The sequence below is a fragment of the Moschus berezovskii genome, chromosome X (assembly GCF_049115385.1).
Source record: "Moschus berezovskii isolate FMDL1 chromosome X, NW_MosBer_1.0, whole genome shotgun sequence".
NCBI lineage: Eukaryota > Metazoa > Chordata > Mammalia > Artiodactyla > Moschidae > Moschus > Moschus berezovskii.
In genome coordinates, this window is record NC_142488.1 from 50,931,526 (window position 1) to 50,956,395 (window position 24,870).

Below are 24,870 nucleotides of genomic sequence, written 5' to 3' on the forward strand. Positions count from 1 at the left end.
GAGTGGGTGAGGGTAGAGGTCAGATACTAAGGACTTGGTGTTTCTTCTGTAGTGCCCACAGCTTTTATGTGTTCACAAGTGAGGCCAGAGCCTGGGGAGCAATCTACTCAGAGGCCCACTATTGTCAGCTTGCTCATCCATCAAGGTTGTGGTTCATACTCTAATGCAAGTCGACCTTTGCTCACTATGCTTTCAAGTTCCACGCTCTTGAATCAGAACATGTTATTTTATCTAAAAATTTCCCCTTATTTTGTGCCAAAACAGCCTTTAAGTGCATGGTGGGTATTACCATCGCTCCCAGTGTACAGTGATTTTCATAGTCTCAGAACAACTGGCATAATACTACTCAGGATAGAACTGTTCTCAAGTTCTTCATTGTTTCAGGAATTTTCACATTTTATTAGCATAGCAACTGAATTTATAGTTATCTGAAGTATATAACTACAAGCACACATTATCAATATTATCAGCTTGACGCTTGAGCTTAGTTTTCCATTAATACAAACCCTGCTGTTTTTACATTAATTACAGAGGGAATTAATGACCCCTTAGACAGGTTTTCACCTATGAGTAAGGAGTTTGGAACCAGCTGTGTGCATAATGACTGTTCTCCAGAAGCAGGTGCAATTCCCATGGCTCTGACCTCGGCCCTGGCCTCCCATCCTCTGGCTTGAGACTGGAGGCTGCCCCCTACTTCCTTGGGGAGTGCCTACTTCAGGTCTGGCACATATCAGGTGTTCTTGTTATTTTTTAATAAAAATGATAGTTTTCTTATTATTAAAGCTATCTTCCACACACAGATGGTAAACCTGAGTGGGAGAGATCATCCCAGGCCCAGGACAAAGCCTCTTTCAACTTAACAAATGTTTTGATTTAGAAAATGTGTACTATGTGTCAGGCACTGTTAGGGAGCATTCCACACACCTTTATCTTTAATCTTCCTGGCAGCTCTGCCAAGTAGGGGTGATTGGACCCACTTTATAGAGGGGGGAAACCAAAATCTTGAGAGGTAAGATGACTTGCCCAAGGTCATCCATCCATCTACCTATCCATCCATCCATCCATTTAGTCATTCATTCACTCAAAGATAATTTCTTGAGTACCTACAACATGCTAGTTTAGTTTCACATACAACATGTGTAAATGCGGTTGATACAGTGATGAATGGTAGAATCCTGCTGTGAGGAAACTCACCCTCTGGTAGGAAAACAGAGAAGGAAACAGACAATTAACAGAGGAAGTGTAGGGTGCTGTGGGAGACCCTCAGAAGTATGCCAACCCAGCCTGAGGGTCAAGGAGTCTTCTCCAAACTGACCTCTAAACTGAGACTTGGTGGATGAGTTGAAGTTAGTCTGGTTTTTCCAGTAGTCATGTATGGATGTGAGAGTTGGACTATAAAGACAGCTGAGTGTCGAAGAATTGATGCTTTTGAACTATGGTGTTGGAGAAGACTCTTGAGAGTCCCTTGGACTGCAAGAAGATCAAACCAGTCAATCTTAAAGGAAATCAGTCCTGAATATTCATTGGAAGGACTGATGCTGAAGCTCCAATACTTTGTCCACGTGATGTGAAGAACTAACTCATTGGAAAAGACCCTGATGCTGGAAAAGATTGAAGGCAGGAGGAAAAGGGGATGACAGAGGATAAGATGGTTGGATGGCATCACCAACTCGATGGACATGAGTTTGAGCAGGCCCCAGGAGTTGGTGATGGACAGGGAGGCCTGGCTTGCTGCAGTCCATGGGGTCGCAGAGTCAGACACAACTGAGCGACTGAACTGGTGAGGGTTGGAGGTGGGGTGAGGTGAAGTGGAGTATTTTGCAGGCAGAGCAAAAAAAGTGCGCCAGGGCTGTGGGAGCAGTATTTGGTACCCGCATTTGTGAAAAACTATAGCCGTATCTGTGGAATTCCCAGGTGGCTCAAGTGGTAAAGAATCTACCTGCCGATGCAGGTGACGCAGGCTCAATTCGATTCCTGGCTCAGAAAGATGCTCTGGAGGAGAAAATGGCAACCCACTCAAGTATTCTCGCCTGGGAAGTCCCATGGACAGAGGAGCCTTGAGGCTTACAGTCTCTGGGGTCACAAAGAATTGGACACGACTTAGCAACTGAGCACATAGCTATATCTATAGTGGGATGGGGCTATCATGAGAAATAGTTTGAAAAGGGGGTAGAAGGTATATTGGGAGACTGGGGCCAGGACCCTGGTCAGTCAGACCCAGAGCCAAGGAGCTGCAGAACCCAGGAGTAAAGTTTCCATGATTCCCTGCCTGCCTCTTCCCAGCACCGGCCTGGGTGGGCCTGGCCAGTGCCAGCAGCAGGCCAGGATTCCAGTGGCCACAGTGCCCTCTAGTGTCCAACAGCCTGTCTTGCAGTTTCCACCTCAGTGTGGTTTGTCTGTCTCCCAATACCAGCTGACCTCTGTGACTAGGTGCCCTGTGCCGGATGCTGGGAACACTGGGATGAATAAGACACGGCCCCTGTCCCCACCAAGCTCCTGGCCAGAAGGGGAAACAGCATGTGAACAGAGCTGGAGAAACGCAGGGTGGGAAGGACGCAAGGGAGTCAGGTTCCCAGAGGGCACCACTTCTGGGCAGACTCCATCTCTCACAAGGTGGAGAGATGGCAGTGGGGGCAGGGTGGTGGGGAAGAGTCTTCTGAGCAGAGGCAAAGGTGAGGGCAGAGAGCAGAGTGTGGCAGACAATTGCAGGCACTTTTGTCTGGGTGGAGCACAGGTTGGAGATATGAGGGGAGGCTGAGACCACCTGGAGGCGGCGGCGGGGGTGGGGTGGGGGGCAGCTCATAGAAGGTCCTGGGATGCCTGACAGGCAGTTAGTGAATGGAATCATATAAGGAGCTTCCCTGCCCTTTTGGGATCACAGACCCATCTGAGGATCTGATAAAAGCAATGTTCTCCCAAGAAATGCACTCATACTCATGTTTTTCATACAATTGAAGGGACTTCAGAGACACTCTGCACTCCAGGCCTATCCATGAACCACAGGCTTCGAAATTCCTCTTAGTATAAATACTGAAACCTTATCATGGCCTCTGGACTCTGCGTGATTGGGCCCTCGCCTATATCCCTAATCTCCCCTCTGCTTTTTTCCAGTCAACCATGTTGGCCTCCTTGAAGTTCCTGGAAATACCACCTCAGGTCCTTTGCCCAGGTTGTTTCCTCTTCCTGGAACACTCTCCCCCTGCTACCTCCAATTTTGCCCAGTTTAATCCCATTAGTGGTTGAATAATGTCTGTCTCCTCTCACTTGGATATGAGCTCCATGAGATCAGGACATTGACTGCCCTTAATCACTGCCATATCCGTTCCCCTGCCAGTGCCCTGTGGTTGGGTTAGGCTCCTCACCCTTAATTCCTTCCCTTCAACCCCTAGAGGATTATCACATGAGTTGAGCCAATAGGCTCAGATATGTCTGAATTCCAAGAGTGGCCCAAATGAAAAGGTATCTTCCTAGAAATCTTCCCCTGCCTGAAACAAACAGGTTTCCCAAGAGCCTCCCCTACCTCCCTGGCAGAAGGACCAACTCAGGCTCCAACTGAGACTTTTCAGCATGTGCCTATCTGTCTCACTGAAACTTCACAAAAACCTGTGAGATAGGAGTTGCCACTCAGCTTTTACAGATGAACAAACCAAGCCCCCGTGGAAAAGTAGTAGAGCCAGGATTTGTACCTAGCTCTGCCAGGCACCAAAGTGTAAGCTCTTCGCCTCACCAGAGAGGGGAAGGGGCGTGCCCAAGGTCACACAGCACCGGCCTTAGGGCCAGAACTAGAATTTATGTCTCTTGACTTCTGCCAGGCCAAATGAATGTTTGGGCCACAGGTGGCACTTTTAAGACTAATTGTAAATGGGCACAAGGTGTGGCTGCCACAGGGGCCAAGAGAGTTGCTGAGGGAGAGAGAGAAAAAAAAATAAGCAGGGGCTGAGACCAGAGCCTAAGGACCATGGGGCTTTAGGGGGTGGGCTGAGGAAGAAGAGGCCACGAAGGGCCCATGGATGCCAACTTTGTGGTGGTCCGGAGGGCCAATCTCTCTCAGCAGCTTTGGCTTTCTTGAGAGGAACCAGCTGCCCCAGCAGGAAGGCAGGAAGACTGGCCCGTGGCCTGTCAGCTCCTATTCCTTCTAGATCACTGGCCCCCTGGCCCCTCCCAGGGCCGCCTTCTGCTCAGAACAGCCAGGGGCCTGGGCTCTGGGGCTATGAAAGGACAGGAACCCTCTGAGCTGGATCTGGGATACTCTTCAGGAACCTCATACCCTTCAAATCCTCCAAATTCTCTCCTTTCTCCAGCCTCCACATAAGGAGGAGAGAGGTTACTGTGGTAGGTCAGTGGGGAGTCAGGCTACCTGGATTCTAGTTTGACAGGCGGTATGAACTTTAGTAAGACTCTTCCCTTCTCCAGGCCTCAATTTCCTCCTCTGTAAAGTCAGGAGGGGCAGTTTCCTTAGAACAGCCTCTAGATTGTGAATGGCATTTCTTCTGATTTTTGCTTTTCTGTTCAGGGAGCATTTCTCTTAGCCAATCCAGAAAACAATGCAGAAGAGAGTGAGAGCTTATTGCAGTGGTCGAGAATATTGGCTTGGGCCTCATCTTGACTTCCCAAAATGGGTGATTTGTATTTTACTTGATCTGGAACATCCTAGCATGACCACCACACAGAGTCTCTTTAAATCTGTGGAAGATGAGAATGTTTGTGAAAAGCTTTTATGGAAAGGTTTCTGTATTTATAGGGCAACCATATGGCCAAGGGGATGGAGTCCTGGTTTGGGAATGGCGAAAACAGATCCTGACCTTGGGGTTCTGCTACTTACTAGCTCTCTTACCTGTACCGAGTTACTTAAATGTTTTCTGCGTCTCATTTTTCTCTTCAGGAAAATAGGGCTAATGACGTATACTTGACAGGGTGTTGGGGGAGATTCCAACAGAGGTGCATGTAGTGAGACCAGCCTGAGGTTTGGCCCAGGGGAGTCTCTTCAAGCTCTCAAAGCTGCTTCCTCTTACTAGGAGTTCCCAGCCCTCCTGGGGGAGCAGGGGAAGGAGCAAAGTTTCCAGCTGCAGTCTGGCCCCGAGCCCAGCCGGCCTGGCCCCGCCTCCTTGGTTCCTCCTTCTAGGGAAGGGCTGGGGAGGAGAGGGTGGTGACACAGTGGAGGCACCGCCCTGGCCAGGGGGCCTGCCCTCGGGACAGGTCTAGACCCATGGAGCCCCCCGGGAGGAGTAGCAGGTAGGAACCTGGCCCCCAGCCTCAGCCCTGCAGCCTGACCCTCTCCCTTCCTGCCCAAGCCTGGACCTGGTCCCTGGGCTGCTGATTCAGCAGCCTCCTGGCTTCCTGGTTCCTGGCTCCCCTCTTGGACTCTTGGAGGCCTTTGGCTTGGGGGAGGGAGGCAGCTCGAGTGGGTGAGCCCAGGGACATTTGGGTGCCCAGCTCTGTGAGGACCCTGGAACCCTGAGCAGCACAGTCTGTGACCCAGGAGGGGTGTGATTGGTGGCTGCCCGGGTGCCTAGCCTGGCACTGTGGGGCTCTGTAGCAGCTGAGACTCTGATACCAACATTCCAGCAGCCTGTGGGTTTCTGAGTCTCAGGTTTAATGAGTCAAGGACTTGGGCCGGTAACTGGCACCTAAATGGTCCTTAAGAAACAGTCATTCTGCTGCTGCTGATTAATCCAGAGTCTCTGATAAGAAGAGTTATCAGATTCCGGGATTCTCTGTAAGGTTCTGAGATTTAGGCATCCTCTAATTTGCAGCAAGCAAGATAGTGGGCAGCTGGCCTGGCCTGCAGCTGCATCTCCTGGCCTTTACTTGGGCTCTTGAATGGCCAGGCCCTGACCAAAACCAGCCTTCAGGGGCTCGTGGGGGACAGGGGCTGGCTGACTGGGGACTCACTCCCAGCATCTGCCCTGCACTGGGGAGGCCAGGGACCGGGCCCTTGGCCTCACTACCCTGCTGTCTCTCCTCCTCCTTCCCATTCTCTGGACTTTTCATCTTGGGAAGCAGGAGGCAGAGGGGCCTTTGGACCCCGCTCTAGGGGTGGGGGACAGCGCTGGGGGGCGGGGCTTGGGCCCTGCCCCAGGCTGGGGGTGCAGCACTGGCCTTGGAAGCAAAGAACCACCCTGTCCCCTGGCTCGCTGGGCCCCGTCCTCCCACTCAGTCCTATCCTGTCACCAGGACCACTGAGACCTTGTCAGCTCTCCTCCGCCCTCGCCTCTCCTGTCCTTTGCTCTGGCACTCTGCCTCTCCCCTGTCTTCTTTCTGTGTCTTTGTCTCGCCCTTTCCCTGTCTCCCTCCTCTGTCTCTCCTCTTCTGTCTCACCCGTTTCTTGTCTCTTTCAGTTTCTCTCTGTCTCTTTCCCTCTCCTCCTCCAGTGTCTCCCCCACCCTGCCCCAGCCTGGGTTCTTCACCCTCTTTAGACCCAGAGCCTCTTTTCTCCCCATCCTTCCCTCCCTTCTTGTGAGGGGTCTTCTATGAGGGGGAACAACCCCCTCCCCACACACCTTTTCCCTTTCTCTCTCATCCACCCGTCCCCCTGCCCTCTCCCATCCCCGTGTGGCATCTGGTGTGAGGAGGGCCCCCTCCCCCTTCCCTACTGTGGTGTCCCAGTGTCTCCGTGGCCGAGGTCCCCACGGAGTCACCTGGAACACAGGAGGCCCAGCCCAGCTCTTTCGTCTCTGCTGCCCCCTGTTGTCGTTGTGTTCTGTTTGTGGTTCGAGTGCCGTCCTCTCTTTCTTGACTTTGTGGTTTTTTCTTTTTTTCTTCCTTCCTTCCTTCCCTCCCTCCCTGCCTCCCACCCCTCCTCTTCCATTGCCCACCCCCCCATTCCTCCCAGTCCTCCCCTTTCCCGTACCCGCTCACTTTCACCTCCTTGTCCCCATTCCCCACCCCGCCTCTCCCCTCCCTCCCTGTCTCTCTCTCTGTATCTCTTTCTCTCTCTGTCTCTCGCTGTCTCTCAGGTCCACAGCGTCTCATACTCTACACCAGTATTGCTGTCCTACTCAGGTCCTTGACTCCATGAAGCTTACCCCCTCAGGCAGGCTGGCAGAGAGCAGGTAAGAGCTAGACCCCGCCCCCAATCCCTCACCCCTCCAGACAAATATGAATATCATTGCCAGCCCCTCCCCCATCTCCCTCTAGCCCCTGGAGTGATTGTGGAATGGGTGTCTGAACGGGTGAGGAGAGTGACTGGGGGACCAGGCCAGGAGACCAAAGAGGACATTCACAGCCTGTTTGTAGCTTGTCCTTCCTTAAAAACCCTTTTCTAGATACTTTCCCCCCAAAGTGGGAGTGGTTGGTCCTAGAATATGTAATATTTGAGCTGTTTTGTAGGATGAGTAAGAGTCTGCCTGTTGGATAGGATTGGTTAGGGTGTTTAGGCAGAGGAAACCATCTGCCTGCACTTTTGTGGAAGGAGATTATTTCCAAGATAATCTGAAATACATTTTACATTTTCTGATTATAATGTATAAAATGAAATCTTAATAGCAATGGCAAAAAAGGCTAGGTCCATTTGAAAGTTTAAAAATACTTGTGTAAAAGGGGAAACAAGAATGGAATTTATAAACTATTTAGAGCAAATGTCAATTGAGAATATTATAGAACAAAACCTATGGGATATGACCAAGGGGGTTCCCAGAAGAAAGTTTGTAGTCTTAAATGCTTTTATTAGAGAACAAGACAGCTTAAATGAACTACCTATTCCAATCAAGACTCTATAAAAAGGACAACCAAAAGAAAGTATAATTAAATAATTACTATAGATAAAACCAGAAATTGGGCTTCCCTTGTGGTCCAGTGGTTAAGAATCAACCTTGTAATGCAAGGGACACTGGTTCAATCCCTGGTCCAGGAAGATCCCACATGCCGCGGGGCATCTAAACCTGTGGGTAGCAATTACTGAAGCCTGAACGCCCTAGAGTCTGTGCTCTGCAAAAAGAGAACCCATAGCAATGAGAAGCCCATGCACCACAACTAGAGAGTAGCCTCCACTCGCCGCAACTAGAGAAAGCCTTTGCACAGCAACGGTGACCCAGTGCAGCCAAAATAAGCAAATATTTTTTAAAAGACAGAGATAAACTAAGAGATGTTTTTTGAAAAGACCAATAAACTAGACAGACCATGCTCTGGCAGATATGATTGAGAAAAAGGCAAGAAAACATGAAGTATGATGAAGGGGATTTAACCACAGATTCAGAAAATATTAAAAAGTCATGAGAAAGTGCTTTGTATAATTTTATACCAAAAAATGTAAAATCTAGATGAAATGAGTGGTTTCCTAGGAAAATATAAATTACCAAAATCACTTAAGGAGTGGCAGAAAACCTGAATAGAATAGAACTGTATAGAAGAAATTTAAAAGATGGTCAAAGTTTTCTCCTCAGACATGGTAGTTCAGGTATGATGGAGGTTCTATCCAGTCTTGATGATCAGCTAGTAGGAAAAGATGGACAGCTTCCTATTTCATTCTAGTATCACTGGAAACATTAAAAAAAAAAACACCAAGAAAACTATATAGCCTAACTTCACATATTAATAGAGAAACACATATTTTAAATTACAGATTCTCCAACTGAACCCATCAGTGTATTAAAAGAAGGCTGTCTCATGACAGCTGAAGGTCTGTCCCAGGAGTGCAGGGGTTGTTTAACATTAGGAAAGCTGTTATTATAATTGATTATACTAATAGTTATACAATCTTTTCTTTTTACTCTGTCTACATAAATGCTGAAAAAATAATGACAAAATTACACATCCATTCTTGATTTAAAAACCCTTAGTGCCTTAGTTATCTCTTGCTGCATTAGGACAGTTTGTTAAACAACGATAGGTAACTAGTACAGTAAGCTAGGAATGAATGAAAACCTCCTTCACTTGGTAAGAATTTTTATCAGAGACCAAAATCAATCATCAAATGTAACAATGAAGTGCTAGATAAATTTCCATTCAATTCAAGAACAAAATAAGGATGACTCCTATCACTGTCACTAACCAATATTTTTCTGGAAGTTTTAATCATTGGGATTTAAAAAAAGGAAGTGGTATAAATATCAGAGAATTAGCATTATTGGAAAATGATATGGTTGTCTACTTAGATAATCAAAGAGAATAAAAGGAAAAATTATGAGAACTAATAAGAAAATTCAGTGTGACGGGTAGATACAAGATAAATATATACCCAAACCATTAGCTTCTCTGAATACCATCAATAACTAATTAGAAGACATAATAGAAAAAGATTCCATTCACAATAGCAAAGAAAAAAAGAAAATTCCCGCAAATTTATAAGAAATTTAAAATACTTATTTGTAGAAAACTAAAATTTCATCAAAGGCTGTAAGGCTTGAATAAATTGAGAGTCATATCCTATTCTTGGATGGGAAGAATTCAATATGGTTTAAAATGACATTCCACCCCCCTCCAATTTGATCAAAAGGTTCAATGTATTTCTCATTAAAATTTTAATGGTATTTTCTTTGCGGATCAGGTAATTGGGTTTTAAAGTTCATTTGGAAGAGTAAATGTCCATGAATTACTAAGAAAATTTTGAAAAAGAAAAACAATGAGGGGGGACTTGCCCTATTAGATTAAAAACTTACCATAAATGTACAGAAATAAAAAATATATCATAAATAGAGGAATACATAAATTGAACAAAATAGAGAATTTAGAAACAAACTCATGTATTCATATGAGAATTCAATTTATGACAAAGAATACATTTCAAATCAGTGGGAAGTCAGTAAATGGGATAGGATTTGGAAAAAATCCTACCATTTGAAAAAAATTTAAGAAACTTCCCTGATGGTCCAGTAGTTAAGACCCCACACTTCCAGTGCAGGGGGCATGGGTTCAATCCCTGGTCTGGAAACTAAAATCCTGTATGCTGCACAGCATGGACAAAAAAATAGAAGAAAAAAATTTAAGTTAAATCCCTACCTTGCACAAAAACAAATGCAAAAAATAAAGCTGTAAAAGTACCAGAGCAAAATCCAGAATATTTTTATAATAGAGTGGGGAAGTCTTCCTGAGCAGGACTTAAAAACTCAGGAGCCATAAAGTTAAGAACTTCTGTGTGGAAAAGATACTATACACAAAGTTAAAACAGAAATAACAGGCTAGAGGAAAGTATTTGCTACATAGATATCAGGCAAAGGTTAATAACACTGTCTGTATCTATATCATCTCCTGGAAATCAATAAGAAAAAGGTGCACAACTCATTTAAAGTGGAGAAATAACGTGATTTGACAATTCAGAGAAGTAGACAGCTAATGAATGAGAAAGGATGTTGAAGCTTACAAGTAACTAAAGAAATGTAACTAAAACAACAACAAAATACTAACTTTCAAGTACCAAAATTTAGAAGATTAAAATGGTTGTGAAGAAACAAAATTGTGTATTCTTTGATTAGAGTACAAATTGGTTCCATTTTCTTGTGGGACCAATTAGTTAGGTGCCCCCAGAAACTTAAATTTACATACACTTCCAAGCCGAGAACTATGTTTTGGAGCTAGATTTCTCTAGAGTTTCACTATTAGATAGACCCCAACGTGGCCAGCTAGAGGCCTTTTCTAAATACCCCAACCCCAACTGCAAACATAAGCCACACTGTGCAGCTCTTTATCACATGCCCTTTTGTAGGACAGCATTCTCGGCCAACTCTTAATGAAAAGGTTGCATGATGTATGCTTCTTAGATGAAGACAGGATTATGTGAGTAGGAATAATCTTTATTTTTAGCTGGTCTATAAAAATGTTAAAGCTACGGAAATAACTTTTATCTACATTTTAAACAAAATGTGCATTCTTTGCCCAGCAATTCACCTTTTAGAAATCCTTCAAAACTACTTTCAGATATATGCAAAGATGTTCATTGCAGCATTGCTTATAATAGCAAACAATTAAAATAACCTACCTGTCCATCAGTAGGATTTCTTTCATGATCCACCCACACTCTGTAGTAGATCAAAAGAATAAGATATATCTCTATATACTCACCTGAAAAGACCTCCAAGACTGATTATTCTATGAAAAAAAGCAAATTGCAGAACAGAGCTTATAGTATGATCCATTTTTGTAAGGAAAAGAAAACCCTCATAACAACAGTGAAAAAATGTTATGCATACCCTGTCACAATTTTTAAATTACTGGCCTTTTTTCTTGGCCCCAGTTCCTTGCCTTTACTAACTTGTTTCCTTCCTCTTCCATACCTTTCCCCTGTATCCACCTGTTCAGATGTTATTTTTCCTTTTAATAACTTGCTCAAATGCCACCTCATTCATTCAGCAAGCATTTGTCCTGCATGCTGTCAGTTAGGCTTTGTGCTGAACCTTGGTGAGACATGGGGATGAGTTGTGTCTGATCCTACAGTCTGGGAGCTCAAGTCTAGAAGGGAGAGAGACCCATAGACAACGATAGGTTCAGAGTGCTGCCAGAGGAGGGGTACCTCACCTCACCTGTCCCCTACAAAGTGGATGTGTACTAAGTCTTGAAAGAGTAATAGCTTTCCTTTATCCTCCAATCCTGCCAGAAATGGTTGCCTACTTTTTACCTCTTCTAAGTAGGATGACCTAATGGGGGAATATAGTTGGGTCAGTACCTTTATTAAAGTCCAAATTCTGCTACCTACCAGCTTGACTCTCAGCAAGCCTCTAAGCTTCTATTTCCTCATCTGTGCAATGAGGATAATGCCTATTTACCTCTCAGGACTGATTTTAGGATTGGAGATGGTACATGTAAAACTCCTGGACGACTATCAACTCTTGAAGAGCAGGGGCTACCCATGTCTTGTTTTCCTGATAGACAGTGTGTAGCCTTGGATTGGATTGGATTTAAAAGCTGTACATGTCTAGGGATGGTTCTGGACAAAGGATGGACCTGACTGTAGTGGGGTTTTGAGATGAGGAGGCTGAATATAGTACATGGGAAGGGACCGGGGGTTGCACTATAAAAAGTGAGACCAGGGAATTTGCCAGCAGTCCAGTGATTAGGACTTGGTGTTTTCACTGCTAGGGCTTGGGTTCAGTCCCTGGTCAAAGAACTAAGATCCTGTAAGCCGTGTGGCATGTTCAAAAGGAAAAAAAAAAAAGAAAGAAAAAGAAGAGAGAGAGCCAGGTCTCTGCTCTTGGCATGAAGGTGACACAGGAGGGAAAATAAATGTAGATGGCCCTGGGGAATGGAGCCCAGGCAGGGCATTCTAGCCCTAATTCATGGTCCTATTCTGCTACTGATGCCATCTCACAGTATGGGCAGGGAAGCATGGTGGACCAAAACTTGCAATGGTCTCAAATTTCAGTTCCACCTCTGGCACCCACTAACTGGGTGACTTTAAACAACTGACTTTACATCTCTGAGCCTAGTTCCTTATCTGTTAAAAAGAACCACCAGCATCATGGGGTTTATTTATTGAGGGATAGAAGAGATCATGGGCTTCCCTTGTGGCTCAGCTGGTAAAGAATCCCCCTGCAATTTGGGAGACCGGGGTTCGATCTCTGGGTTGGGAAGATCCCCTGGAGAAGGAAAAGGCTACCCACTCCAGTATTCTGGTCAGGAGAATTCCATGGACTGTATAGTCCATGGGGTTGTAAAGAGTCATAAAGAGAAGAGATCATAAATAGAATTCACCTTGTTGAGTGCCTGGCACATAATGAGTGCTCAAAAAAATGGGTAGCTATTATTAATGTTCATTTCAGTAGACACTTAGGGAGTTCTGCTGTGGCCAGGGCCTATGCTAGGTTCTTGCCTTCCACAAATTCCCAGTCAGCTGGGGAGACTGAGGAGGGCTATGACAAAGGAGATCACAGGGTGGGAGGTGCTGTGGAGTAGCTTCCACAGCAATGAGAGATCTAGCCCTACCTAGGGCTGGTGCAGGTCATCTCAGCCTAAGAGCTGAGTCTTAGAGGATGACTCAGAGGCAGTCAGGGGAAAGGGTGAAGTGTGCCAGAATATTCCAGGCAGAAGGAATAGCATACGCACAAGAACCTGGATGTTGTTGGGTAGAGCCAGAGGTTTGTTACAAGCCTGGGTTGCACAGGTCCCAAATGGCTTCAGGTGGCCTGGAAACCTCCTGAAATTGAATGCAAAATGTTGTGTTTGTCTGGTTGTGTGGATTTGCTATTGGACAGATGGTTCCTGGCTTTTATTAAATGCATAAAGAGTTTTGTGTTCCTCTAGAAAAAGTTAAGAACCAGTATTGCTAGTGATGAAGTGTCATGTGAATGGATACTAAATAGAAAAATTTGGTAAAATTTGTGTTTTAGAAACATCACATTAGCAGTCAGTATGAAAAATGGATCATATGCATGGAGGCCAGCTGGAAGGCCTAAACTGGGGTGCTGGCATTGAAGAAGTGACTTGGAGCAGTGCTACTGTGTTGCTTTACTCCAGTGGACACTGTTCACAAAGAAGCATTTTAATTTCACCTTATGGCATCTAAATCCTTTGAGAGTTATTAATGAGATAGACCCAACAGCAGGTGAGAAAAAGCTAGAGGGCAAGGATGAGTCCGTGTTAGCAGAGGGCCCCAGGGATGTGAATCCAGGGTGATAGTGCAGGAGGCAAAGGGAACCTCTGTTAATGCTCGCCCAGCACCCAAAGTCCATGGTCTCAGATATAATTGCCAACTACCGTCCTGGTTCTTGGAGATCCTGAGTGGCACTGGAGACACTTATTTCTCTATGCATGTTGGTGAGGAATTACTTCTGGTTTGTGAGTCACGTATTTATTTTCCTGAAGAAAGTAGTGTTTGAGCCAATCATCCAAAGTCTGTAAAGACTGTGAGTGAGAGAGATGGGAGAAGATGCTCTGATAGTGAATGCCAAGGCCTAGAGGTGAGAAATGGTAAGGCTGTACACTGAGGCAGAGATTAGATATACCTCAGACAGCCGTTTGCGGAGTCCAGGCTCTTTGTCATGGTAGGCAGCTGGAGAGCTGCGAGCAGCTCTTGAAGAGGGAAGGTAACATGATCAAGTTAGCATTTTAGAAGGAAGGGAAACTAGGGAGGAGACTGTTCCAGTAATCCAAGAGATGTAAGCTAAGGTAGGGCCTCCCGGGTAGCTCAGCTGGTAAAGAAACTGCCTGCAATGCAGGAGACCCTGGTTCAATTCCTAGGTCAGAAAGCTCCCCTGGAGAAGGGATAGGCTACCCACTCCAGTATTCTTGGGCTTGCCTTATGGCTCAGCTGGTAAAGAATTCACCTGCAATGCGGGAGACCTGGGTTCGATCCCTGGGTTGGGAAGATCCCCTAGAGAAGGGAAAGGCTGCCCACTCCAGTATTCTGGCCTAGAGAATTCCATGGACTGTATAGTCAGTGGGGTCGCAAAGAGTCAGACATGATTGCGTGACTTTCACTTCGCTTGCTAAAGGAGCAGGAAGAATCTAGGCTTGGGCCACTGGGTGGTGGCACCCCTTCACGAAGGTGGGCAATGCAGGAGGATAGGTTTGCAGTGGTAAAATGCTGAGTGAGAGGTCCCTGTGAGCTCTGAAGGCCCTAAGGGCCATCTTGGTGGAGCTTCCAGCAAGCATTAGGCTTGGTGGGTCTGGAACCCAGGAGAGAGGTCCATGCTAGAGAGAGAGAGACGTGGGGGTCCTCAGCCATACCTGAAATTATGGAATGGAATGAGATCCCTGGACAGTGAGTGTGGAGTGAAAGAGAAGAGGACCAGAGCAGAACTGGAGAAGAGGTACCAACATATAAGGAATGGGGAGAGGAAGAGGAGCTGGGGGTGGTCCTGAGAAGTAGGAGGAAAACCAGCAGGGAGTGGGCTCAGGGAAGCAGAGGAAGGGAAGAGCCGTCTGCGCATAGGAGGGGCTTGTTAGGAGTGGCAAATGTTATAGCTGGGAGAAGATGAGGGTGGGAGAAAGTCTATTGGCTTTAACCAGTGGGAGGTCCTGGGCGACCTTACCAAGAAGAGTTTCTGTGGCTTGGTGGGCACATGAGGCAGATTGCAGTGGGTTGAAGAACCCGTGGGAGGTACTGAAGTGGAGATGGCCAGTGTAGACGAATTTCTCAAGAAGCTTATCTGTGAAGAGGAGAGAGGGACAGTGATTGCTCGAGGGAGATGTGGGGGCAGACAGAGGGTTTTTATTCCCAGATGGGAGAGACTTGAGCTTCTATAAATGTTGGTAGGAAGGAGGCAACAGAGAGGGAGAGGTTGAAATACTGGAGGGAGAGGGGATGATTGTTATGGAGGAGGTAGCAGGGGTGGGCTCCAGAGCCTGGGTGGAGAGACTGGCCTTAAATAGTATAGGTGTCCTCTCTTTCCCACAGGGAAGGAAAGCAGAGATAGTGGTGGGGGGGGGGAATACAAGAGCATTAAGGGAATTGGTGAAAGAAATACCTTGGAAAAGTTCAAAGCAACAACATGGAGAGCATGGATGCTGGTGCTAGGAAGAAGCAAAGAATATTTCTGGTTGGAAGTCAGGGAGAACTTCCTGCAAGAAGCAGCAGTTGAGCTGGGTTGTGAAGTTCAGATAGGATTTCAATGGGCAAAGCTCTGTGCAGGAGAAAGAAAGAGTCAGCAAAAGCAGAGAGGCATGAAAAGGCTGGTTCATGTTGACAGAAGAACGGACAAGCTAGTTTCATGAAGGTTGGGCTAGAGTGAGCAGGATAACATTGATGCCACTGATGCTGACAGTCACAATAATAGTTACCATGTGTGAGGCGCCAAACCTACCCTGTGGCAGGTGCTTTACATACTTGAATTCACTTACTCCCACCATAACCTACAGAATAGGTGTTTCCTCATTTTGCAGATAAGGAAAGTAAGTCCTAGAGAGGTGAAGAAATGGACTCAGAGTTACCTAGATAGTAGATGGGGCTGATACTTAAACCCAGGTCTGTCTAATTCTAAAGCCTATGCTTCTTCCATCTGACAGGAAAGGCCAGGTGAGGCCATAGGGTGGGGGAGCTTTGAATGTCAGGTTGAGGAATCTGAACTTTATGCAGGAAGCAAAGGGGAGCCGAGGTGGGTGTCTGAGCAGGAGATTCATACTCAAAGGTGGGATATAGGAAGCCTAAAGTGGTCCAGGAGAGTAGAGAGAGAAAATCAGGAGATGACTGCACTGTCAGGTGAAGGGTAGCAGGGGCCTGACTTGGATAGGAGGGGAGCGAGCTAGGGGACTGGAAGATCATTTGTTACTCGTGACAGCCTTGAGAAGTGTGGAGTTTCTGTCTCCTTTTATAGATGAGGAATGGGAGACTCTGAAAGGAAGAGCTGTTTGCCCAGGACTGGAGCCCTGGCTCATGTGGTTTTGCTGACTCAGTGAGTCTGTGGAGCAATGTGTCAGAGGGAGCTCTGAGTATGAGGAGGGTGTGTGTGTGTGTGTGTGTGTGTGTGTACGTGTACGCGCATGCGGGCACCCGTGCACCCTTGTCTGTCACATGGACAGTAGTGCCTTCCCTTTGCCTATCCTCTTTCCTTCCCATGTCTTCCCGATCCTCCAGTACCCTGGATTCCATATTTCCTTCATCCCCCAAGCCAAGGGGTCTGGGAGTGGGGTAAGACTGTTTCATTCACTATCCCTAGGAGATCTGTCAGCTTTTTCACTCCCAAGACACCTGGTCCTGCCCCAGCTCCCCTGCCTGTCCATCCACCCCATGAAACTGTAGTCCAACTCCAGTGACTGGTCCCTGGTACTGTTCCGCAAGACCCGAGAAACGTGTGCTTGTTCCTGCAATGATTCCTCCCACCACTGTGGTGCTTCTGTGTGAGTGCAAAGGGCCACCTTGTTAATTAGGTTCAGTTCCTGAACAGTTCACCACCATCACCATGTTCCTATCGCTCTTGTTTGCCAGGCACTTGATATGTATTCCAGTCCTTGCAACAATCCTGTGAGGTTGGCACCATAAGCCCCATTTTTACAGATGAGGAAACCAAAGCTCCAAGAGGGGCATTAACATGCCTGGGGCCACAGCCTAGAAACACTTGTAGAGCTGGTCTCGGAACCCAGGTCTGTTTGCTTCCAAAGCTGTGGACTTCACACACTCCATTTCTAACATCTCCCACATTCCAAACCTTGAAGCCTTCAGGAGATACAAATCTTTGTCCTTCAAGGGCAGGATGGATTTCTGGAGATAGTACCAAGTCCACCCAAAGGACCTGGTGGGCAGAGTCTGAGACTTGGATCTCCAAGAACTTCCAAGTTTAAATCCTGACTCTACCACTAATCCAGCTGTGTGGCCGTGGGCTGTTATCTAATCTCTCTGAGCTTCAATTCCTTCATCTTTAAAATGTTGCAGAGTTGTTGCAGGGGTTAAATGAGATGATGCATGCAAAGTGCCAGCACAGAGCTGGTTGCTACTATTTATATTAAAATGAAGGTTGGGCACCAGTCTGATCAGAAAGGGAGTTTACTTACTCTGGGTGTAACCTTAAGTTGGAGCCCAGCCTGAGTGTCGGGGAGGGCCAGCCCCAGAGAGGGACTAGGAACAGGCTCCTCGGAGACTAAGATGGGTGTGGCCCTGTTGGTCACGCTGGCCTTCCCATTCCAACCCCCATCCTAGCCCCACCTCCCTGGTTCCAGACCTTCTTGTATCTCCCCTGCTCTGCAAACTAATGCCTCTGCCTCTCTCTGTCACCCGCCGCCTGTGGCCTCTACCCTGCCCTTCCTGGCCCCAGGGAAGAGGAGGAGGAGGAGGAGACTGAGGAAGAGGAAGAGGAAGACGCTCATCAGTTCTGCTGTCCGGCCTCCGAGTGCAGTAGTCCCTCCTCTCGGTAACTGAGAGGACAAGGGTCATTTTCTATGCAGAAGCAAAAGCCTTAACCAGCCCCCACCCCCGCCATCCCCCATGGGACCCCGTCCCTGCTTCAGGAACCAGATGGGCAAGCATCCTGCCCCATCTTTGCCCACTCCCTTCTTGGAATTCCCACCCCTGCTGCTGTCTCCCCTGGACTTCAGCCCCCGAATTATAAAGGCTGGAGCCCTTGGTCTGACTAAAATGTGGGAGCAGCAGAGCTTGGAGCTTGAAACCTGGACCCTCCCGTACCCGCACCCCACTTCCCAGGCACCCTGGAGCCTGCCACTCCTGGAGAGGTCTCCAAATGACATCCCAAGGACCTACCTCTGTCCTCTGTGAGCACAAACAGAGATGCAGGGTGCCTAGGGCTTAGAGGACCAGAAGGGGTTGGGACCCAGCCTACTCGTTCCCTCGCTGTGGCCATTGCTGCCATCTCTTCTGCTTGACGGCCTCATCCTGTGCCCCCTGCCGCTCCCATAGTGCTCTGTAAATATGATCAGGAGGAAAAGGCCTTTCAGAGTGCGTGTCGCTGTGTACAAAAGAATTTCCATCAATAAAAGCTGATCTCTTCTCTCTGTCTGATGTATATTCCACCCTACCCACTTCCCTCTCCCCATCTCCACCAGGGCCTTACCTTCTTTCCTATCTAGGGCTGGGAACAGGGGCTGGGAAAGAGACTAGGGTTTGATTCCTGGTATTGTCAACACCCAGAAGGCACTCAATAAATGAATGAATGGTGAGGTGCTCTTGCCATGGGCAGGCCTAGAGCCTTCTTCAGCCTGAGGTGGCATGAGCTGGTCAACTTGGGACACGTGGCTTGGCCTCTCTGCTACCCAGTTTCCCCATGTGTAAAAGGAGGAGGGGGATTTGGACCAGAGGATCTCCAAGGGCTCCTCCAGCTCTGACATTCTGTGAATCTGAGATGGTACAATTTTAAGAAACTATGATTACATGAATTGAAGAGAGGATAATTCAGTGACACATTCCATGTGTTTCTATTTCTATGATGCTGTGATTTGGGGATTCTGCAATACGGTGGTTTTAAGATTTCATGATTCTACCATTTAAAAAATTCTGATGGTACGCTTTTAACATTCTGTGATGTTACGAGTCCTTGATTTTGTACTTTCAAGGTTCCGATTCTACAGCTTTAGGGATCTCGGAGTCTGAGGGAAAGCCGCTGCCTCCAGATGCAATGACCCTAAATATTTCCTGCACCTGCCAGAGACTGGTTCTAAGAATCCCCAGAGGCTGTTGGCAGGAAGGCAGAAGGTGTCTGTGAGCTGAAGGACCTACACCTTCTGTGATGAGTCTGTTAGGAGCAAAGCCAGGAGACTTTCAAGTGGGCTCGTTGCCCCTGTTTTCCCTTTCTGAGCCTTGCTTTTTTTTTTTGCATTAGAAAAATCTGAGTTTACCTTATGGTTCTGCCACTTACTCTCTGTATAACCTTGAGCAAATATTTTCTTCTCCTTGAGCTTCATTTTCTTCTTGAGTATAGTGAGAATAGATCTACCTCTGTGGGTTGTCATGAAGATTAGCAAGAAGAAACACAAGGAGCTCAGCATAGGGTCTAATGCATGGTTGGCGACTGCACAGTGATTGGTGGCTCCTGTTTTGATTAAGGCCCAGGTGAGAGTCTCTCCTCTCCTTTCTTTCCCTCCTCCCTTCAACATACCCTTCACACGTTCAGGTAGTTTTCCAGAGGCTTGCCTCACTCTTCACTCGCTGCTTAACTGACTTAGGCACTCAACTGAGCTCCTCACTCACTCTTTCAAATTCTCGTTTATTTCTTCCCTCACTCTGTCCCTCCCTCTCTCTTTCTGTCTCCTTTATTTACTCTTCCCGAAGACACTGCTCAAATACCTACTGTGTGCAAGGCTTCAAGCTAAATACCATGAGAGACCGAAAGTAAGACAGTGACTGTGTTCTCCTTAAGTTCTCCGTCTCTCAGGGGAAATGAAAATGCCTTTTGGGAAAGTAGGCAGGGTACTTTCCTGAAGGGCAGAAGTGATTGAGCAGATATGGCTTCAGTAATGAGCAAACTATGTTCCTGGCCCAAAGAGGAGGGAGATGTCTGAATCATTTGTGGTGGGGGTGGTGTCCAAGAATTGCTGGAGGAAGAGGGGCAAGAATGGAAGGCTGGGAAGGGTTTGAATAGATGGTTTGAGAGGTGAGGAGGCATTAGAGAGTCAGGTACAGCATGGACCAAAACCTGGTGGAGAGCTCCAGAGTTGTATTGGGGAATGGTATGTAGATTGCTCTGTTCAAGCTGGGTGTGTGAGTCTCGGTGACCTTTGGCTGTGGAGGGAGAGACCATTTTACCCTTCATTTGATTGGAGATGAAACTTGAGGGGCACAGGAGCTCAACTGAAGATCAGATGGCTATCATGGGAGATATGGGGGTGTAGACTCCTGTATAGGCAACTGAAGTGGGTGAGGGCCTATGGTATGGGAATGGGGAAGGTTTCTCTCAGTTGTAAGGGAAACGTGTGTGCCTGTGCAGTTGTATGCATGAGGCCAGCAGGTGAGAGAAGAATGAAAGGTTATATACGGTTGTGTATCTGAGAGAATGTGATTGTATGAGACTGGGTGTGAGGGATTCTGAATGTGTGAGGTCGATTGTGTGAGGTGGCAAATTTCTGTGCCTGGCAGACTCTCTGTGTGTCCCGGGTGGAGATAATCATAAGAATATGTGTCAGTGGCTTTTGAGCATGTGGAGCTGTGGCTTTTAGGGTGGCAGTTGTCAAGCTAGATGGTCACACACACATGGCTGCCAGCTCTGGTCTTAGGGGACCCAGGTAGCTGCGGGGCGCTGGCCTGGGCATAGGGAGGGTCCACAGCAGTAAATCAGACCAGGCCACCGCCCATGGGAAACAGGAGCAGTGTAGGCAATGAACACTTCAACAGAGAATCTCAAGTTAGCCAGTGACAAGGACGGCCTGTGACATGAGTGTGCACAAAACATAAAGGGATGGTATCTGATCCTGTCAGGGTCTGTGGGGAGTGGGAGTGAGTCAGAACCAACTTCCCAGGAGGCCTCGCCTGCTCGGAGTGCCACAAGATGAGATGAGCTCAGCCAGATCAGCGAAGGTTGCAGGTGGAGGAGAGAGGGAAGACACCATGGGCAGAAGAAGCCAAGAGATCGGGCACAGGCGTGGCACTATGGATCAGCTTGCTGTAGCCTGGAAAGTGCAAGGGGCCTGCTGTCGCCAACATCTAGGAGCTTCCAGGGACTGGGGGTGGAGTGGGGACTAGACAGATTCAGCTAAAAAGCTGCAAGTGGGATACTGGCCTAGAAGATAGGGAATTGGGGTTCTCATCCTGTGTGACCCTGAGCAAGCAAGTCACTTTGACTTTGTGAGCCTTCATTTGGATCTCTGGAATTAGATGGTTCAAAAAGTCCATGCCGGTTCTGAGCATCTTCTACCCTTGGCCAGGCAAACCAGTGAGTCATTGCTCTCAAAGGCAGGCACTTCTTCCATTTAACCTCAGTCTTTCCTGATTTCTCCTGGGTCACTTTCTCACTCAAACACTCCACAAATATTTACTCAGCGTCTGGCCCTCTGTGTGTCACTGTGTGAAGGCACAGGGAACTGGAGAATGGCTCCAGAGGGGCTGCTCGGTGCTGGGCTGGTGGGTACGGGCATGAGTGATGATTTGACTCCTGGCTCCTGCACTGCTGAACATTTCAGACCTTGGGGCAAATGACTTCATCTCTCTGCATCTCAGTTTCTTCATCTGTATTATTCCCTTCAAGGGAAACAACCCAGACCTTGCAGAGTTGCTGGGCCTAGCTAAAAGTAGGTCCTTAGTAAATGACAGCTATTATTTTTAGGGCTGCAAAGGAAGCAGAGCTGAGATTCAAACCTGATCTCTGTGCTCCCAAGCCTACGTCGCCCTCTGGGTACCCAATGAGCCCTTGCGATGGCTTCCCCCTTCCCTGCAAGTCCCTGTACCAAGCTGGGCTGGCCTCAGGTTCAGAGTCTCCATGGCGCTGGGATTGGGCAAGAGAAACAGCTTGCTGAAAAGCTATTAGGGGAGAGGGAGGTGACTTCAGCCCCTCCGCCCCTCTGCCCCCAGCCCCTGCTGGGTCTGGTCTCTTTGCCCAGTCTTCCTCCAGAGCCCAACACTTCTTTCCTCATCTAGGTGTGCTGACCTCCTTATCTTGTTCTCTTGTCTCTAACTTCCGGTCCCCCGCTTCAGCCCAAGTCATCATGGGGATAGTCCTCAGCATCCCTAGCTTCCTCTTACCCTCATCTTATGGTATCCATAGCAACAGCCGCCATTCATTTCCATGGCAACTGCATCCTGATTCCATCCCCTGCTGGCTGCCTGGCTCTGGGCAGTGCCAATAAAGAGGAGGGAGAGAGACCTCCCATTAGGGGCAGCAGCCGGAATGGGTCAGTGCCCCTGCCATGGGCATGCTACCCCGAATCCCTACAGCCCATCCTGCCCTGCTTCTCCCCATCATAGTGCCTTGGCCCCCAGTCCTTCACGCCTCATCTCTACCAACTCCTCCTAGGCAAGGGCCTATTCCATAGCTCCCCCACTCCACCCACCCCAGGAAGCCTTCAAGGCAGCAAGGGAACTAGCACAGGCTCTGGGCTTTGAATTCCTGTTCTGCCACTTGCTAGTCCTGAGACCTTTGGCCTAAATTTCCCCCTCGGAGTCTTCTCCTCACCTGCAAAATCGAAATCCTAATTCTTCTTTCCGATTTGCCATGCAGTTAAAATATGTGCAGAAAATGCCTGACACAGGGAAGGTGTGCTGTAAGTGAGAGTTTATTTTTATTCTGCTTAGCCCCTGGCCCCCTCCCCAGCAAGAAAAATTTCTCCTGAGCTCCCCCAGCACTTCCTTCGTTCCCCAGCCCTGAGAACTTGCAGCTTTATACTGTGGTTGTTTGTGTAATGCGCAAGTTTGCTCCTGCTCCTGGCTGGAGGAGTCTGGGGAGAGGTAGGTCTCCCAGGGCCTTTCTGAAGTCCAGGAATCCAGAGAGGGAATAGCATTTTGAGCTCCACGAAGATGAGAAACGGAGGTGTGTAGAGATAAAGAGACACACCCAGGCTCACACAGCAGGTGGATGGCCATCAGGACCTGAACCTAGGTCCACCCCGCTTGTTACTGCACAACATCTTCTGTGTGTGTGCATGTGTGTGTGCATGTGTGTGAGTGAGAGACACACAGAGAGAATATGAGTCTATGTAAGAGAGATTTTTCCACATTATTAGTATGTTCCTTGGTGTTCTGGGGGTTCTGAGTTAAGGGATCCCACGTTCCCAGGTCCCACTCCTTCAGCAATGTGTATGATGCCTTCAATCTCTGTCCTTTTTAGGAGGCTGTGTTGACAGCCTGACCTCCCTGTCCCTATTACCTTTGCAACCAAAGCAGAAGAGAGAGCTCTCGAGGGGAGAACGGCCGCTGAGGTGAAAACCAGGGGCAGCGTGGGGCCCGAAGTAGGGAGAGGCAACAAGATATCATGAGAAGGCAGCCCAGGCTCTGGATTTGCATCCTGTGTGACCTCGAGCAAGTTTACGTGACCTCTTGCCTCAGTGTTCTCCTCTATAAAATGGGGCTACTGGTGCCTGCCTCAGTAAATTGTAAGCCTTCAAGGGGCTTCCCAGGTGGCACTAGTGGTAAAGAACCCACCTGCCAGTGCAAGAGACATATGAGATGCAGGTTTGATCCCTGGGTCAGGAAGATCCCCTGGAGGAGGACATGGCAACCCACCCCAGTATTCTTGCCTGGGAAATCCCATGGACAGAGGAACCTGGTGGGCTACAGCCCATGGGGTTGCAAAGAGTTGAATACGGCTAAGCACACACACACACAATGAGCCAATTAATGCCCTTGCTCTAGGGATAGAGTTGACTATAGGGCCCTATGGCAGCACAGAAGAGGGGCCTGTAAGCCATCCTGTGTGAAGGGCTCAGGAAGACATGGAAGGTCACACCTTAGCTAAATGTTGAAGAGTGAGCAGGAGGTCACCAGGTTGGGGTAAAGGGGCAGAGGGTATATGAGGCAGAGGTCTGGTCAGGAGACCCATCCATGGTTATGGTGAGGAAGGAGGAAAGCGAGGTTATGGTGAGGTAGGGAAGCTAGAGGTTATCCTATGGGTGATGATTCCTGTAAAACATAAGTTAGATCATGTCCCTTCTCTGCTCATCACAATCATAACAAACACCAATGTCTTTATCATGGGTTCAGTGCCCTTCACAATTTGGCTCCCATTACCTCTCTGATCTCATCTTCCCTGTTGACTCTGCCCTAGCTACACCGGCCTCCTGGCTGTTCCTCAAACATGCCAGGCACAGTTCTACCTAAGGGCCTTTGCACTGGCTCTACCCTCTGTCTGGACTGCTCTTGCCTCAGATAACCACACAGTTTGCTCCCTCACTTCTCTGATTATATGCCATTTATTCAAAAAGCCCTTCTCTGACTACCACATCTAAAACAGCACCTTTTATCAGCCTGCTGTATTTTCCTTCCTAGCACTTCTCCCTGCCTGAAACGATAGTATATATTTATAGTCTTCCTCTCCCACTAGAATGTCACCTCCCTGAGGGAACAAAACTCACACGTCTTGCTCATGATTATATTTCCAGCACCTAGCACTGTTTGTGGCATGTAGAAAGGGCTCAATTGTCATTTGTTGAATGAGTTATGAGAAGCCATGGAAGGGTTTTAGTGGGGGAGCAACATGGTCAGATTTCTACTTTGGAAAGCTCTCTCTAGCCACAGAATGGAGAATGGATTGGGAAGAGGAGACTGGAGTTGAGGTCAGAGTTCAGGTGAGAGGATTTATTAGCCCAGCCACCAGAGCTCATTCACTGACTTCCTCCCTCCAGAAGCTTTTACTGAGCACCTATTCTGTTCCGGGCCTTGTGCTCTATCCTAGCAGGGAAATTACCAAACTCTCTTCCTCTGCTGGGATTCTGGGAGTCAGGAACACAAATAGCTGTCACGCTTTGCCAAAGCTAACCTGCTACATAAAAAGAAGGACAGACATGTGCTGTGTGTGGGAGCCCTGAACAGGATCAGCCGTCATTTCTGGCTGGAGGCGGGCTTCAGGAGGGCTTCTTAGTGGTGACTTTTGATGGAACTAGGGAGTGTGGGGGGGTTCTCAGATTGCAGATGGT

The 24,870-nt window shown here is 47.9% G+C and overlaps 1 protein-coding gene across 2 annotated transcripts in view; it reads left to right on the plus strand.

Annotated features, from left to right (window-relative positions):
• The window catches only part of IQSEC2 (IQ motif and Sec7 domain ArfGEF 2), a 76,349-nt gene that overhangs the window by 29,115 nt on the left and 22,364 nt on the right, over positions 1 to 24,870 (plus strand). Inside the window, exon 3 of one of the 2 annotated variants that reach the window (XM_088833531.1) lies at positions 6,957 to 7,052. The exons of the other annotated variant lie outside the window; for it this stretch is intronic. Coding sequence (XP_088689657.1) covers positions 6,957 to 7,052 — 96 coding nt within the window. The remainder of the gene's footprint in view (positions 1 to 6,956; positions 7,053 to 24,870) is intronic. 2 annotated transcript variants of the gene reach the window in all.